Here is a 17,544-nt window from a genome sequence, read left to right as displayed (position 1 = left end):
TTTTCATATTAACATGTCATTAATGGTCATGAATTGTAGTCCCAGCCTTTAACCTCATTGTTGATTTATGAACATGTCTCTTTTTGATACAAATGGCTGGTTGGCTTTCAGCCTATCTTTGCATTGTCTTGTTTGTCCTCAGCAAATATTGGCAGAGAATTAACATTTTTCCAGTCATTTGTAATTTCCCCACTATTGTGAGATTAAAAGCAAACATCAGGGAACCAGAGACCACACCAGCTTCACTTTAAGATGCCCGAATCAAAGTTATCCAGGCTTGCTGATTTCAAAAAGAGTTGTTTCATGTTCTCTGAACCACTGAAGGCTCAGAAAGTAGTTTATCATCTTCACGTGATCATAGTGTATTATTCTGCTTGCTCCCAAATACAGACTAGAAACACACTACCTTTATTGTTACTAGCATTTAATTTGTTCCTGATACACTTAAACCCCCCCTCTTTCTTCCTATCTTTGGCCTTTTCTGCTCTGGATAGTGTCTGATGTCTTCAGCTTTCCTTATCAACCACCTAATTAGACAGAAATCACAAATGTATTTCCAGCCTTCTCATTTGTTATATTCTTTTATTTTTAAATTGTTTCCACTCATTGCCATTACTTGCCAATTGCAATTTTAATTAAAACCGGTGTGTTTTTTTTTTCTTTTCTGATGATCTGACACAATCTTCATAAATAAAACCCAATTGTTATTCCTGATGACTCTCACTTTTCTTTCTTTTAGTGCATTTTAGTGCATTTTTGGTTGCAAGCCACAAGCTTATAGGTAAACCTCACTGCTTCCACTTCTGATATGGGCAATTCTGAACAAGTCTTAAAAAGAGTTTGAAACTTGAGCAGCAGAGTCCCAGCATACAGACACATTAGCTGTGAGCATCAAAAAAATTAAAAAAAAATAAAAAAAAAAATCAGTGCAAATAATCTATTGGTGATTCTGTTAAAGCCTGATACCTGAGGGCATCAGAGCAGTACACAGGCATCAGTTTGATTATCAGGAGAATTAAGGCATTGGCTGACCTCTGCAACTGTCTGGCTCTGTGACCACTGTCAACTTTTTCTCTTTACTTGTCCTTTGAATTGGAACAGATGACAATAAATAAATTGTATAGTAAATATCTATGCCCAAGAAGAGTTCAGTGGAGGTTGCAGATGCAATCACAAATCTGGTGTTCCTGACTGTCTGAAGACCTAACTTGCAATGAAAAAGTTTTCTTCTACATATTTCCTGTTGGTTGTTTGCCTTTTTTAATATGCGGTTTCCCAAGGATTAGGTTTTTTTTACTGAGGGAAGAAAGTAGCTTTCTTTTCATACATTGCTGTTTGTTCACTTGCTTTTTTAATATGCTGCTCCCATGGATTTCTCCTTTTTTGTGGTAAGCAAAGAATCCCACGCTGTATTGCATCAGTCTCTGCACTATGCACCAGCAACACAGCTTGAACCACGTCTTGAGCGCCGCGGCAGAGAGCAGAGATAGAGCTAATATTAACCACTTGCAGGAAGCGTCTATCAGCCACAGCCAGCCAGGTGTTGCGAAGCGCTGCGCTGCTGAGCCTGATGTGGTAGGCACAGGTGAGTTTACAGAGAGATCTTGTCTTTCTCTTTTTGCCTCCTGCTTTTATGTCTCTAAAGTACTGTCAGTCTGTTTTCACTGGCAGGGGCCCTGTTATGTAGAGCATGAATATATGTAGCCACACATTCACACTCCAGCATCGTAGCAGGCTCACAGAGTTTTCCTGAGAATCACCCATGACAGAAAAATGCTGATTTTTATGACTAAATGCAGCTCAAATTAATACATCTGGAATTCCACACAACGAAAGAAAAAGGCAAATCTCTAGACCCTAGATTTCCTTGCAGTAAAATTGCAAAGGCCAGCAGACAGCAAGGCTCTTCTTGCATTTCTCAAAAAGATTAGAGTAATTCAGGTATTCTGACAAATGTCTCTATATCTCTGCCTGTGTTATGACAAGGTCAAGGTAAATATTTGTATTGCTCAATTCTTATGCTGCATCACCATTATGGCTGTTGCTGAGCATGTTGTGACCTACCAGCTGTGAAGGCAATGCAGGAGACACAGGGACCAAAGGAGGCAAAAATAATTTACCCCCTGGAAGCTACTGAAATCTGTGGAGGACTCCTTTACAGATGATGGGATTGCTCCTGGCAGGACACATTCTTCTCTGTAAAGCAATCACTGGCTGATCTTTTGTGGGCTGAGTGACACCAGCTGTGCTCTTGTACTCTGGAACACTTTTTAGGAAAATATTAGAAAATGTGATTTCTGTAGTCATTTAAATTAATTACAGATTGAACATTTGTATAGGAAACTTAAACTCATGGTTGTATTTCCTGACTGTCCTCAGCATTTTTTTTAAATGGGTCTTGTTCTGAAGATGCTGGAAAACAAGTTTTTATTGGAAATTCTATTGAAAAGTTGCAAATGATATGTCATCAACTCAAAGTCCTGTGTCTGTGTCTATATTTTTTTGCTGAGGCCACTTATTAATTCCACATTTATTATCTTGTTTTGATGATTTCAGCTAGCAGGATGCAAAATATGAATGGCACCAGCAAAAGTCAGCATGATCTATTGGTTGACCCTAATCTTTGAGCGATGTACTTACCTGTTTCCACTCTTCTTTAGCGAGTATTGGGTGATACATTCATACTGTCAGATAACATCACCCAGAATTTACTTTCAAGTCTACTCCCTTGATTATTTACTTAGACTAAATATTAATTTTAACTTGTGCTTTCTTTGGGAGTGAACTATCTCTTCATCCAACACAAAACCTGCCATGGGGGATAGTTCAGCTTAAGGGCCCTTCCCAATAAACAAGACAAGTAAGACTGCAGTGTATGTGGCTCCAACCTTCATAGTGCATCCTCCAATACAAACAATCCTCCAAGGCATGTCATGTATTTTGATGGTCCATGCCATCAAAACACCCCTGGTCCACAGAGTGATCCACAAACTGGTTTGGACAATTGAAACAAAAATAATGCGCATAAATGGATAATGATATCTTAGAGGCACAGGGCACCTGATGCCTGGAAAAGACCAGTGCCAAGTGCTACGTAGTGTACAACTAGAAAGTGCCAGCACTGAATGATGTGGATACAAGCTTTTTGCACCATTTGGCTGTGGGTCCATATTCACTCCCCAAATGGCTATAATAGATATATTTAACAATATAAATACAGACTGAAGTGTCTTTGCCTTGGCTATGCAGCTTATAAAGTCTTCCTACGTGAGTCCTCTGTGTCCAGTCCTCTGGGCTTAAGAAAGAGATTTTACCTTCCTCTTCCTCCTAAAATATTCAGAGTAAACATTTTTTAAGTTGAAATATCCAAAAAATATGTCTCAATGCATGTTTAACACACACAAATAACCCACTTGATTTTTCACTAAGCAGCCCCCTCAGTACTGTAGAATATACCAATATCCATAAATGGTGAAAGAACCCTGGAATCCCCAGCAACCTTCCAAAAATAAAGAAATGACTGTTATTATCACAATGTGTAATGGGAATGTTATTTGAGACACATCATACTCTTTACACACTGCAAGAAGCATCCTCTGGTGCTTGAATCCCATCATTTCCCTTGGAAAAAGGTCAAGGAATCAAACCCACAAACCTTATGTTTAAATAACATTGCAGGCCTGGCTGCAGCCCATGACAGTAATGAAAATGCTTAATTAAGGTTTCCAGTTTACTCCTAATTCACTCCACATTGCTTAACTATTACAACATATGTCTCACTTTGTACTTACAGTAAGATCTCTCAGGGACTGAAGAGTCTGCCTATACCCAGGCAGTGTGGGTGAATTGGAAAGGATTTTATCTTAGTTCCTGAACTTATTATTTCTTTGGGTTTCTGAGTGATCTTTAACATTACTTGAATACTGCAATCTTGGTAGTAGAATCTGGTTTTTACAATGACATTCCAATAATTCAAGGGCAGCCTAAATACGGCAATGTTATTAGTAAAATTGTTACAGACTACTGTTTATTTTTTTCCTTCTATCACTATAACATTGAAACATAAAGCACTAAACAAAGGTCTTAGGAGACAGGGCTTTATCACAAGGTTTCTAGGTGACTTTGGACAATCACCTAGGTCCAGATTTAGCCCAAGTTGCTTTGATTCTAGGCTTCCTATGTTTTCAAAGGATGAGAAACATAGAGAAAGAAAAAAAGAGGGAGTAGAGACTTTCAGAGAGAAGTTCATACCACATTAATGACGACTGCCCAGGTGACTGACTGACTTCTTTGAAAGCTGAGGGAACCTTGGCCAGCTGTTTTCCTGCTTGGGGAGCTTCAGTCAAGTAAACTAAATAAGAGACATTTGGGCATATGTCTCCCAGCAGCAGATCTTTAACTGGTAAATGTTGGCCTTTGTGCAATGGGAAGCATTGAAGAAAGATTCACTAGAGACCAAGAAATGCTGCATCCACAGTAGCTCAGCTGAGCAAGTGCCCAAACATGTGTCCTGTCAGTAGGATATGATATTCATATGGTCCTTAAAGTCACATAGAGAGTAGGGTCTTCACTGGTCCATGTGCATTGGTTTCATAGGAAACCATAGCTCATAACAGTAATAAGGTCTGGAATATTTAAGCCCTACCCTGTCTGCAGAAGAAGAGTCAAATTTTTCCAGCACCCAGTACATGGGGTTCTACTCCAGGTCCTGCAACAACAGCATGCCTTCCTGTGAAAGATTGTCCAAAGAAGTATCTAAAGACTAGTTATAATTTTTTTTTCTTTTTTTTGAGGCTAAAACACATTGACTCACACAACCAACCACCACTGAACAGAAGTATGGCCTGCCTTGAACTCCCAAAGCAGATTTGCCACGGTTTGTAACAGTGTTCTGGAGGGAGTCCTGGGATGTCATGCAGAGGTGCAGCAGAGTCATGCAGAGTGACTCGAAGAGTTACCTGCTTGACCCTGGGCATTGCTCTGATGAATGGTATATCCCGGAGAAGCCCAGTGTAGATCAGTTGAAGACAAGCTGAAGCTTCACTGTTGCTGTTCTTGTTAGTACCTGGTTCATCTGTCTTGCTCCAAGATTGCAATGTATCTACTCAGGTTATGCTGCTCATTGTAAATGACTATTTACCTCACATACGCTTCTTTAATAATGACCTAAGTTTACAGCAAATTTAATACAGTCTAAAAGTGAAACATGTTTGGCTTTGTAAAGCTGCTTCAGTGCTATGTTGACTTTTATTGACAATTGTATTTATTTTTACAGGCATAGTGTTTTTCTTTTCCCATGTTTTGCAACATGAGTAAGACAGAGGCAGAAGATTAACCCTTCTACATCCAGACCATTAAAAAACAAAGCACATCCAGCCAAGTTGCAGAGCCATACACAGACTCTGCTCAGGGAAAAATCATTAAACCTGTGAGGCTTCCCAAAACCAGGGGCATCTTTGTACAGGGAGGACACATTTTGCCAGGAGAAGGTTGTGCCCTTAGTGAACACAATGTAGTAAACTATTATTATAACCAAGTTTATTATATCTTGGCTCTGGCAACTGCCTAGTACAGTCCTACTGAGTCTAGAAACTAATTTCAATTTTGAAGGGGTCTGTTAGCTATGACTACGGCAAGTGACAACCACATAGCATATAGTTACCCAGATATGCTTTAAACTGACCAGGATGAGTATCAACAGCCCAGAGCTTTAATGTGGACTTGTTTTCTCAGGCAGATAAATTAACCCACGCCTATGCCATGGACAGGCTGCTTCTAACGTCCAAAGGGGAGTGCTGATTGGCATGGGACAAAACTGGACTAGCTTTTGTGCCAGCAATTAAACTTTAGCCATGACCACAGCATGGTTAAGACCATTCCCCTATTTTAACACTACAGCTGTATCTGTACAAAAAAAGTCTGAATCTAGTTTGATGTGCCTAATCCTGATGAATTCCTGCAAGTTAGCACAGACACTAAAAAATCCAGAGGGTCATACTTTATTAAGACCTCATGTTATTTCATGAGGCCGCGTTATTTCATGGCAGTTGAGGCTCACATTTTTACAAGACATAAGACAAAAAGAGGTCGGTTTGCCAGGAATGGATGTGTTCATTACCACTCCATATATGTATCACAGATGTCTCACAAGACAAAAAGCTAAGACTGTTCTGCAGCAACATAGATAATTTATGTTCCCCTTCCACAGCTAACTGTCCTTCCACGATTACAAAATATTTCCTTCTCTTTCCTCCTTAAAAAAAAAAATAAAAGCACTGGTTGGGATGCTTGGTGGGATGATGGAATGTCTGTTATGCTGAAATAGGGGACTGTGTTGGCTAAACCGTCATGTGTGGAGTGTAACTTTTATGTAAGTTGTCATCTTCAAATGTTTAACAGCTGCTCCTCACACAGGATGCCCTCTTTCCCTACAGAGTGAGCACACAGCAAAGTTTGTGGTGCTGAAATATTTTGCGTTCTGGGATTTAGAACATCTCTTCTCTTAGGGCAGGATATAATAAAAAAATTAACCCATGGATCATTAGGAAATGTTTAGCAAGGGCGGGAAGGCAGACAGTGTTTCTGTACTCAACTGAGCCCCTGTTACATGGTGGCTAACAGAAGCTTTCGTCCTGAGGTGAAATGCACACTCAAGGTTAAAAAGTAGAACCTGTGTTGCCAGCTTGCATTTCTGAGACAAAACTGGGCATTTACAGGGACTAAAGCAGATAATGTTTTCCAAAATAAAGGACACTGAAATATAGCAAAAGTACAAGCCCAGTCATGGGACGAGAAGTTCATCATAGACTGAAACCATGAAAGGATATAATCAACCTTGTATTTTAATATTTTTTCCCATGATAAGGCCAATTAAGGGCAATCCTTTTGTGTCCTCTTTTTATTTTTGGTTCTGTGTCATTGTTTATGGGGAATGGGGTGGAAAGATTTTATATATGATCGTATGATTCTATTGTTCTTGGGTTTGAATTCATTTGGGCAAGTTACTCGTCTGTGACTAATTATATTTGTTATAATGCCATGGACATGCTGTTCTAGAAGAGCTTTTCTGTATTTTTTCTCTTCTTTACTGTGTGCTGAATATGAATTTCCCCTATAAAATCCTAGCTAGGGTATCACGACTCTTATTTCTGAGTAATTATTAATCACAATAATTTGCTCAGGAACCAGGAATAAAATTACTCTCAGCTAAATATCACATATACCCAGAATATAAAAAAAAGATATAATTCCAATCGGCATTGTTGTCCATGTTCCAAGTGCTGCTCTTTAATAACACAGTATCCCAGGCACAGCATGGAGGATGAGCATGTTACAGTAAACAGATTTTTTCTTTGCTAGTTCTTCACCGGTAATCCCAGTTCCACCACTGATTCAAAAAACATAGGACAAGGCCAACATTAATACTGCTTCGCACCCAGAATTTGAGGCTATTTTCGTTTACCTTCCACATTTTTACACAAACAGATTTGCCTTTTCAACCAAACCATGAGGGTTAGAAATGTACTTTTATTTAAAAAGAACAGGCAAATCCTTGCAAAATCACATGACCCCAAAAGCTGGCTTTTGAAGAAAAACAAAAATCATGAGTTCTTTAACGATATTATTCTCCTTTCAGTTTTATTCTTGCCAATTGCCAGTTAGTCTAATCCCACATGTCTTGCTAAATACTAAAGACGGGATGGAGAGCAAGAGAGGCAGAGTTCATCAGTTTGACCACAAAAATGTTGAGATGTCCCAGCTAAGCTAATCATAGGCACATTCCAGAGTCGATAGAAGACGACGGGGATGAGGGATTGAGCCAATTTCTTCTGAACACCTATCTTAGTATGAGAACAATTTCCCTCTGGGATTGACCAAAGAGGGAGTCTGGTTCACTATTTGGAATACATGCATAATGGATGCATAATCTAATTATTTTAGATGACCTTAATTCTACCCTACACGCCTTCAACAGAGCCCCCAGAAGTCATGGCACGCCTTGCAGTATAAAAGTGTTCTGGGAAAATACCAACTTTGGAAAAGGCTAGAGCAGAAACCACAGATGAAAGAGTGCTTCAAAATAGCATTGAAGTGGGGCATAAACAACATGCGTCCTCTGTGCAAGGATAAATTCTGCCGTCCCACTGATGTCCTGCTCCTGAACTTTGGATGTTGCAGCCCTCTGGGATCTGATGATATTGCATTCCTCTGGGATTTGATAATGGGGCTTAAATATTTTACTTATGAAATCAGTTCTTATAACACACATGGTCATCTTAAAAAAGCCAAAATTCCATGGAGCAGTACTGGAAGGGCGGTATGCCCAACATGGAAACATCGCTAAGATTGCGTATTGATTTTCCACCCTGTGCAAGTAATTCCCACTTGCAGTACATATACATACCAGTACCTTTGGAAAATAGAAACACACTGAAAATTGGCTGAGGCTTTTCAGCACCATCTTCACCACAAGCTCTCCCTGGTCTGATGTTAAGGTATAATTAGAACGCATGCTTTCTTTCGTCAAACAAAGCCAAGCTGCAACAATGCACAGTAATGGGTACTTCCATTGTTATTACTACTGTGGGGCAGACAGGCTCTAGCTCAGAAGCACCATGGTGAAAGAGCACAACCCTAATTGCCTTGAAACTGGGTCTAGAGGGAGCAGTTTCCTGTCTAAACCTGCTGTGCTAATTATAGTCCTGCAAAATGAACATGAACTTTGACCTGTGTTTGCAGACATAACTTGAAGACAGCCCTTGGCCTAGCTCCAGTAACAACCTCCAGGCGGGTGGGTCACAGCACTCATGAATCACCACAAAAGCAGATCCTCCATGTGTACATTGAAAGAGGGGAAAAAATGCTGGCTGAACAACGAGATTCTAAACAAAATCTCTAATGCAAACAGGGTGGGTGGAAATGCACAAACAGTAAAGATGGCAGATGGACAACGTGAAAGTATATTTGTCTAAGCACAGCTTGGAACATAAAAAATGTTTTGTAATTAAGATACGAAATTCAAGGGAATCCAAGTTCAAACTCTGGCTCTTGTAGACACTTGTGTCATATTTTTCATCAAGACACTGATTCAATCCTTCGGAGCTAATAAAGACCTTTGAAGAACTGGGTCCCAGGTCCCCTTGTCTCTGCAAGATAGAGAACTTGTAGTTCCTCTCTATACGTCTTGGTTTTTCCATAAGCCCCTCTACCCACAGTCTGGTAACCATATGAAAGACAGTTAAAATATGTAGACATAGCTGTACACTTTACATTCATAATTTGTAAATAGAGATTGCCATAAAACTCTAGGCTCTGAAATAAAGAAGAAGTAAGAATAATAGAGAAGTCATTTAAATGTGTCAAAAGCTTAATTTCCTGGGGATATTTCAGCAGTAACAAAGTGAGCTGAACCTTCTTGGATCCTTGGCAACTGTCAGGCATCCTGAAACAGTAGTTTAGTTGATGTTTTAGATCCCACAACTGAGATTCTATATTTGAAATATAAATGGGAATTAACGTTGTTTAAAAATTTTGAATGTAAAAATAATATCCTAGAGGGCATGCATGTACGAAGAGTGTGTACATTTGATGGCTGTCAATCCATAAGAAATGCATCTGTCATTTAGGTCAGCAGTGACATGTAAATTAACTGGAAGTATCCCATAAATGAACAGACAGATAGGCTAATAAATGTATAAAATACTGAGGGGGGGTTAACTCATCTTCTGATCCTTCCTCTAGTGTACTCATAGTTTATATCACCTCCTGGCATATCAGCCCTGGCTCTGAGATGAAATGTGTTGATGTGATTGGTGATAACCCTGTATTGCTATAGTGACAAAGGCAGCTAGTCTGTTTATGTACTCCTTTGCGTGGCTAAACACTTGAAGGGAAATGCAGCTCAGCAGGAGTGTGCTGCTATGGTGTACTGAAATGCTGGCCCATCTCACTGAAAGAAGGTGTACGCCTTGGGGCTATGTCTTCTGCTGTTCTAGGATGATTTTTTCCATGCTTTTGCTTGTCAAATCTGGAAGTCTAGCCTGCTCTGCATCCTTCCCTGCTTACAAGGTTATCCCAGTTAATTTAAATTTCATGGACCTTGGGCTGAGAAGAGACGAGGCTAGGAGACGAGGTAAATTCAAGACACTCAGGTGAAATGTCTTCATTTTTTTGGCCTAAAATTCCAGGAGCTAAGGCTGACCGATGTCAGATTATGATGTCTGAATTTAGTAAGATAAATCCCTCCATTGGTATTGTCTCTCAGAGTGATTTCTCACTGTGCCTGAAACACAAACAAACTTGTCAGAGATCAATGGTACCACTGTAAGGTGGTAAGACATGTAAACCAAGAAAATGGGGAAAATAAGGCAAACTATCCTCAGCAAGTTCCCCCAGGAGAAAAAAAAAAACAAACAACACAGCAGGGAAATCATCACTGGAATAGTTCACAAGGATCTTGAGGAATGGAAGGACTTTTATAAAGAAACATTTTTAAACAGGTCAATTCATGCACTGCAGCCACTCACAAATCCCATTTAGTTTTCCTTCTAAGCCTGGCAGAAGGCACTGTAGCCAAAGTTGCATGATTAGACATTGAGTGTTAAGGACAGTAGGCTTTTCATTGAGGGTTTTCAAAAGCATCCAATTTCAAACGTATTGTTGAGCCTCCTAAGTACATCTAAAATGTCTACAACTTGTGTAGGATCATGCATTATTGATTATTTGGTTCCAGCCAGAAGTAATGAATGGAATGTGCTAAACTAAAATAAGAGTCTGCCCTGAAAGTCTTCAGCCTTTAGTAGGGGGGTCTGGTCATTTTGTCTTCAGCCTCAAAAGGGTAATTGTTGTTCAGTCCCAAAACTCTAAGCACTGACAAAGTCTGAGCACTATTTATCAGTGCATTGTACTAAATACATCTGACAGTGGTACAAGATTTTGAAAAATATTGCATCCAGGGCGGGATTACTGATGTCTCGTCTGTTACTACAGGTAACTGGGTACAGTAATCAACACTAGTGATGTGATGACAAGGGGAAATGTCCAGAAGTGGATCTCTTTTTTAGTAAAAGGTTCTCTGATCTTGGCTGTGTAAAAAATTGGAGTAAAGGGAATGCCCAGCTTCCAGGTTTCCAGGTTATGTTAGTCACACTGGAATTAGTAACACTTAGAAACAAAATGCCTTCTTGCAAAAATACAAATTTAACTTTGGTAAAAATGATAAATTTTCCATTGATGCAGGCACTGAACAATATTCAGAATAGATCTGTGTTTCTCACACGAGAACCCCAAGAAGTCTCCAGTACCTGCATTTTCTGGGTTAAAGAACAAAACTATCTTATGGCCATAGGCACGGTGGTATTTCCATCACGGCAGACCAGAAACCCATGTTTTCTCATCTCAACAGGATAGAAAAAATGCCTTGGAATTATGAAACTGTGGTTGAATTTCCAAGAAAGCTTAGCAGCTGTGATTGAGCCAAATGCCTCAAGCCAGGAACCCTGGTGCACGCACATTAGAGGAAAGAGTGTTTGGGATGGTTGTGGCAATGAATGTCTTCAGGCTCAGAGAGGTCAGAGAGGCTGCTCAGAGAGTGTGACAGGCTACTGTGCTGGTCAAAACGAAGTGGACCGTGGCTCCTGCCAAAGGACTACAGCAAAAAACAGTCAGAGATGAAAACTTCGCTAAACAAAACAAGACCTCCTTGACATTTCATGCATTCGGAACTGACTGTTGTTGATGACCTCTAGAGTAGTCAGGCAATTGGGAGTCCCAAGAAAGAGAGAGAAATGTCTTTCAGCTGCATTTTCTTGAATCCCTTGTCCCTTCCTTGGCTCCTTCTCTGTGTGAGACACAGACACTCAGACACAGCTGTAAACATGGCTCAAAGGAAAAATAACTCTTCATATTTAAAAAAAAAATACTAAGAGGAACAAAACAACCTCTAATAAACCTGTCACTTCAAACTTTTATTCAAAATGTATTCAAAGCTCCGTCTTCAGGACAGGTGAAGGAACCGGAAAGTAGAGATAGGCAACATGGTGACTGACATGTGGACAGTCCTTACAGCAGATGGGACTGTTAGGATTTCACTTTGATGGTTCACCCTCGGAGAGAGCCAATCTGAATTGGGAAGTCTCCTGCTCACACTGGTATTTTATGATCTCAGTGTGGGATTCTTCTGGCTACGCTGGGGTGTCTCACAAGCATCCCTTAATAGATGATGATCAGTCAGTAGAGTTTTAGGACATGAAACATCTGATCCATGAGGCACATCAGCCCTGGGAGAAGCCCTTAGGCCATGCCCTAGGCTGCTCTGCCTTGCTTGCAGGGGAGTGTGTCCAGCTGGATGTGTTGGCACATCCTCTGCCAACAGCTGCAGGTGGTCGTTCCCTTCAAAAGGCTCCAGGAAAACCTACTCCCAACATTTTGTAACTTACAGGGGAAAAAAGAGAGATGTTATTAGCAAACTTCAGAAAATTGAGCCATTTTCCAGAGTTACTTCTTTCATTTATCTACAGTGGCTACAGCTGTATTAGTGAACTAAATAAAGCTGGGACCAATCCCTGGCCCTGAGCGTATGTGCAGGGTGCCCCTGCCCAGGGGCTGGCGGCGGGGCTGGGGTGGCCCCTGTGAGGGGAGGCTGGGGCTGCCCCGTGCCGGACACAGCCGGTCCCAGCCGGTCCCTAGATCGGAGCTCAGAAAAAAAATATTCAGCCAGCATGTTTTTTTATTTTCACACCATTGATAAAAAGAAAAGTGTCAAGTTCCTAAATGTCATACAACCATTAAACTTTGTAGACTTTAGGAGCTGCAAGTGGAGGAAAGGATCTTTCCTTCTCTTCCCACATATCCTCCTCTCCTGGGTGTTTCCTAGGGGATTGGGACCATATCCTGCTGGTCCTTCATCTGTGATAAGACAAAGTGGCACCGAGGGTCCTTGTCCCACCCTACTTGATTGCAGTATGAGACCTCCTACCCTGATGCATCTTCCGTACAATGCACATTTCTCTAATTACAGCTTACAGGCTACAGCTGTACCAGTAAATTTAACAGTGTGGGGGACAATCTAGGGCACTTAATCTTGACTGTCTATAATGTTGAATTATTAATAAGGTCTTGGGCATGTTTCTGTCCCAAGATGACTAGAATTCTCCCAAACTATTTGCAGCAATTAGCACAGGCTGAGAACCGTTTCCAGTAGGTTTATTATATGTAGCCCCCTTATGTGGAAAGTAAACAAGTTGAAAAGTAGGGCTGTGGGCCATAAAGTGACAGCCGGCCTTAGCATTAAATTTGCTTAACCTATACTGACATAACCCCAGAAGAAAGGGATGAGGCCATGCCTAAAACACCAGTCTAGCAAATTTATACACTCATTATTTTACACATTCCTTTATTGCATGTCCATGATGCTACACCACAGCAGTGCATCAGTCATCACTGATCTGTTTTGAGGGTAGCATGTGGCAAGACAAGCAATGGCTCCTGTGTTTCCAGGCCCTGGATTATCACGATTACTTCACATCATCCTCCCTTTCAGAATGATTAGTTCTAAAGGACGATAAACAATATCAGGGAATGTAGGAAAAGGCAACAGAAATATTTTTGTGAGGATAAAACATTTCAAAACACTATTTAGATGAAAATTAGAAAGGATTGAAGTTATCCAGACATTTGGAGTAGTAGTGAAACACCTGGCCCCAGATTGTCTGTGATTTCTTGCAGGATGAGGAAAAAATGAGGACCCTGCCGCAGCTTGCAAAGCAAATGATTCATGGACTCCTGTTTGCTGCACTGGCTTTTTGTTTGCTGCACAGGTTTGGGTTTTTTTTCAGTCACTTAAGATAAAAAAATGAAAATTGCATCTTCTATTGTGTTTGCTGCTCTTTGGAAACAAATAGAGAAAGTATTCTATTTCAAATTAAAGGTCTACAGACTGAAAATTTCTGCCTCAGCCTTCGTGGTGGAAGTGTGACTGGAGCCTCCACAACAAAATCTCCTCAAACAGCCAAGTGTTTATGCAAGAAAGAATACATTGCCATATCCTTCCTCTTATATCTCTTTTCTGCCTTTTGTGCAGCAGTTGGTTCTATCAACACTTTATTTTTCTTCACTGAGAAACAACCTTTAATCCCAAAGGACCCCTGAACGGTAGCCTGAGGCTTTTCAGAGCTTTGGATGTTTGGATTCCTTAAGCAGAGAAGAAAAATGAAAGAAAACTTGAGGTCTTCATCTGAAGTCTGTGTCTGACTCACCAGCTACTGGACAACATTCTGGAAAGTTTGAAACTCTCCTGACAGTTTTGGCCATTAATAACTGAGAAGATACATGCTTTTTTGAGACTGCCAACAACCTCATCTGTCACAGGCTTTAGTCACAACTCTGTAGATTATTTTTATGTCACTTAATGCTGCTTCTGCAGAGGATATTTCAGTTAATAAAGTTGTTCACAAGAAGACTCTGAAAAGTGGTGGGGAAAACTCATCAGGTGCCTGTGGAGGGATGCCTGGCTCCACAGACCTTGTCAGCTCATCCCAGTACTTACGCAGAGCCTCCCAGGTCTTTCACTGGGGTTGTGTTGTGGATACATGGAACTGCATGTCATCAGCAATTTCTGTAGCCATAAGCAAGCAGAGTGGCACTGCCTAGAATGACTGATAAACCTGCTACTGCTAAGTGCTTTTAAAGTTCCCCATTAGCTACCAAAGGTACTCTATGTTTTGGGAACTTAAGGTAAGAGGTCTTGTTGCAGCTCTCAGTGGCTGGGAGTTATTTCTGTACTCATCGTATCTGCTCTCTGCAGGGATTGCCCCAGAGCTGTAATAAAAAATAACATCCCTCACATGCCACTAACTCTGCAGGTTCAGATTACAGCCAAAGAAAAAGTGCCCAGTGAACGCTGCAGCCACTGGGGCAAAACAAATACATAAGAGTAAATTTGATGCTCTCGCGTTGTGAAAGATGCACAGATGATGATGCACAATAGAAAGCCTGCAGCGTTACTGAGCTGTTAGCCATGCATTAAAAGCAGTGTAAAGACTTCATCAGTCATAGGGACCAATTTAGTAGGGGTGAGAGACATTTTGTGTATGCATGTATATATATAAAAAGTATTTTTTCCTAAGAGACTAGCACATTCTTCCTGCCCAGGATTTGCTGAAAATGCTCTGCCTTGGGCTTTTGTTTAAAAGATACTAGCAAGTGGCAGGAAATATGCACTCCAGTCATGCATTGCACTTGAAGGGAGACTTGGCAAATAGCTAATTATTTATGAATCACAGAATCATAGAATACCAGGTTGGAAGGGACCTCAAGGATCATATGGCCCAACCCTTCTTGGCAAAAGCATGGTCTAGACAAGATGTCCCAGCACCCTGTCCACCTGAATCTCAAAAGTATCCAATGTTGGGGAATCCACTGCTTCCTGGAGGAGATTATTCCAATGGCTGATTGTTCTTATTGTGAAAAATTTTCCTCTTTTGTCCAATTGGAGTATCCCCAGGAGTAACTTGTACCCATTTCCCCTCATCTTTTCCATGTGACTCCTTCTAAAAAGGAAGTGTCCATCTTCTTAGTAATCACCTTTTAAATACTAGAGCATGGTGATAAGGTATCCCCTAAGCCTCCTTTTCTCAAGGCTGAACAAACCCAGTTCTCTCAGCCTTTCCTCATACGGCATGCTTCCCAGTCCTTTGTGGCCCTTCTCTGGATCCTCTCCAGCCCGTCCGTATCTTTTTTGTATAGCGGGGACCAAAACTGAACACAGTATTCCAGGTGTGGCCTGACAAGTGCTGAGTAGAGTGGGATAATGACTTCTTTATCTCTGCTGGTGATGCCCTTGTTGGTGCAACCCAGCATCCTGTTTGCTTTCTTTGCTGCAGTAGCATGCTTTCACTAATATTGAGCTTGTTACCCACCAGGACCGCCAGGTCCCTTTCCACAGAGCTGCTTCCCAGCCAGGTAGATCCCAGCCTGTTCTGCACTCCTGGATTTTGTTTTTCCAGGTGCAAGACCTTACATTTGTCTTCGCTGAACTTCATAAGGTTGTTAGCCCACTCTTCCAGCCTACCCAGATCTTCCTGCAGGGTGGCTCTCCCTTCTGAAGTGTCTATTTTCCCACTCAGTTTGGTATTTTCAGCAAACTTCATCAGGGTACACTTGATCCCATCATCCAGATCACTTATGAAGATATTAAACAGTGTTGGGGCCAGTATCGATCCCTGGGGGACCCCACTTGTGACAGGTGGCCAGTTTGAAAAGGAGCTATTAACCACCACCCTCTGGCTGTGGCCTACCAGCCAGTTCCCTACCCACTGCACGGACCACTTGTTTAGACCGTAACCTATCAGTTTCTCTAGGAGGAGGCTGTGGGAAATGGTACCGAAAGCCTTTGAGAAATCCAGGTAGACAATGTCCACTGCTTGCCCCACATCAACTAAGCAGGGTGTTTTGTCATAGAAGATGATCAGGTTTGTAAAGCACGATTTGCCCTTGGTGAATCCATGCTGGCTTTTCCCAATCATGTGCTTCATTTGACTTGTGATAGCCCCCAGGAGGATTCGTTCCATAACTTTCTCAGGGATGGAAGTAAGACTGATGGAACTGTAATTTCCCGGATCCTCCTTTAAGACCTTCTTGTAGGTGGGGGTGACATTAGCCTTCTTCCAGTCTTCTGGGATGTCCCCTGATCTCCAAGACTTCTCAAAGATTATGGATCGTGGCCTCACAATGACATCAACCAGCTCTCTTAACACCCTCGGGTGGATATGGTCAGGGTCCATTGATTCGTAGGGGTCAAGCTCCTGCAATAGTTCACATAACAACTCTTCCTTCACTGACAGAGGGCCCATGTTTGCATCAACCTGGATTTTTGTTCCCAAGACCTGTGACCCAACAGTGCTGCTAAAAACAGAGGTGAAGAAAGTGTGAGAACCTCTGCTTTTTCAGCGTTGTTGGTGACTATTCACCTTCCCTGTTTTCCTCCCAGTGTTTTCCTTCTGTTTCTGCTTGTTGTTTACGTACATGAAGAACCCTTTCTTGTAGTTTTTGACATCCCTGGCTAATTTAAATTTGAGCTGAGCTTTTGCTTTTCTAACTGCATCTCTGGATGCCCTGGCAATACCCTTGCAGTTTTCAATGGGTCTTCATCTGTTTTTCCATCTCTGGTATGCTTCTCTTTTGGTTTTGAGCAGACTCAGAAGCTTGCAGTTAAACCAAGAGGGTCTCTTGCTCTGCCTGCTTCCCTTCCCTTTAAAGGGGATGAGCTGGTTTTGTGCTTCTAGGAGAGTGTTCTTGAAAAAATCCCAGCACTCGCTAGCTCCTTTATCCTCCGTGGAAGCTTCCTACAGAATCCATCCCAACTGAGCTCTCAGCGAGCTGAAGTTTGCTCTTCTAAAATCTAAAACCTTTGTTTTAGTACTAACCTTCAGTGTGCTCAGCAGGATCCCAAACTCCACAATATTGTGATGGCTGCAGCCAAGGCTATCACTAACCAAGATATTACAAAGAAGGTTTTTTTTTCTTGGTTTGTGAGTAGCAAGTCCA

At 41.3% G+C, this 17,544-nt stretch overlaps 1 protein-coding gene across 1 annotated transcript in view; it reads right to left on the bottom strand.

Moving 5' to 3' along the window:
• Positions 1-16,850, bottom strand: part of CCN4 (cellular communication network factor 4) — a 70,912-nt gene extending 54,062 nt beyond the window's left edge. The window contains exon 1 of the mRNA XM_075705085.1: positions 16,070-16,850. Coding sequence (XP_075561200.1) covers positions 16,070-16,850 — 781 coding nt within the window. The remainder of the gene's footprint in view (positions 1-16,069) is intronic.
• Between the last annotated feature and the right edge of the window lie 694 nt (positions 16,851-17,544).

This window comes from Pelecanus crispus, chromosome 2 (genome assembly GCF_030463565.1).
Source record: "Pelecanus crispus isolate bPelCri1 chromosome 2, bPelCri1.pri, whole genome shotgun sequence".
Lineage (NCBI taxonomy): Eukaryota > Metazoa > Chordata > Aves > Pelecaniformes > Pelecanidae > Pelecanus > Pelecanus crispus.
The sequence above is the reverse complement of the archived record's forward strand: the minus strand, read 5'-3'. Positions and strand labels throughout refer to the sequence as shown.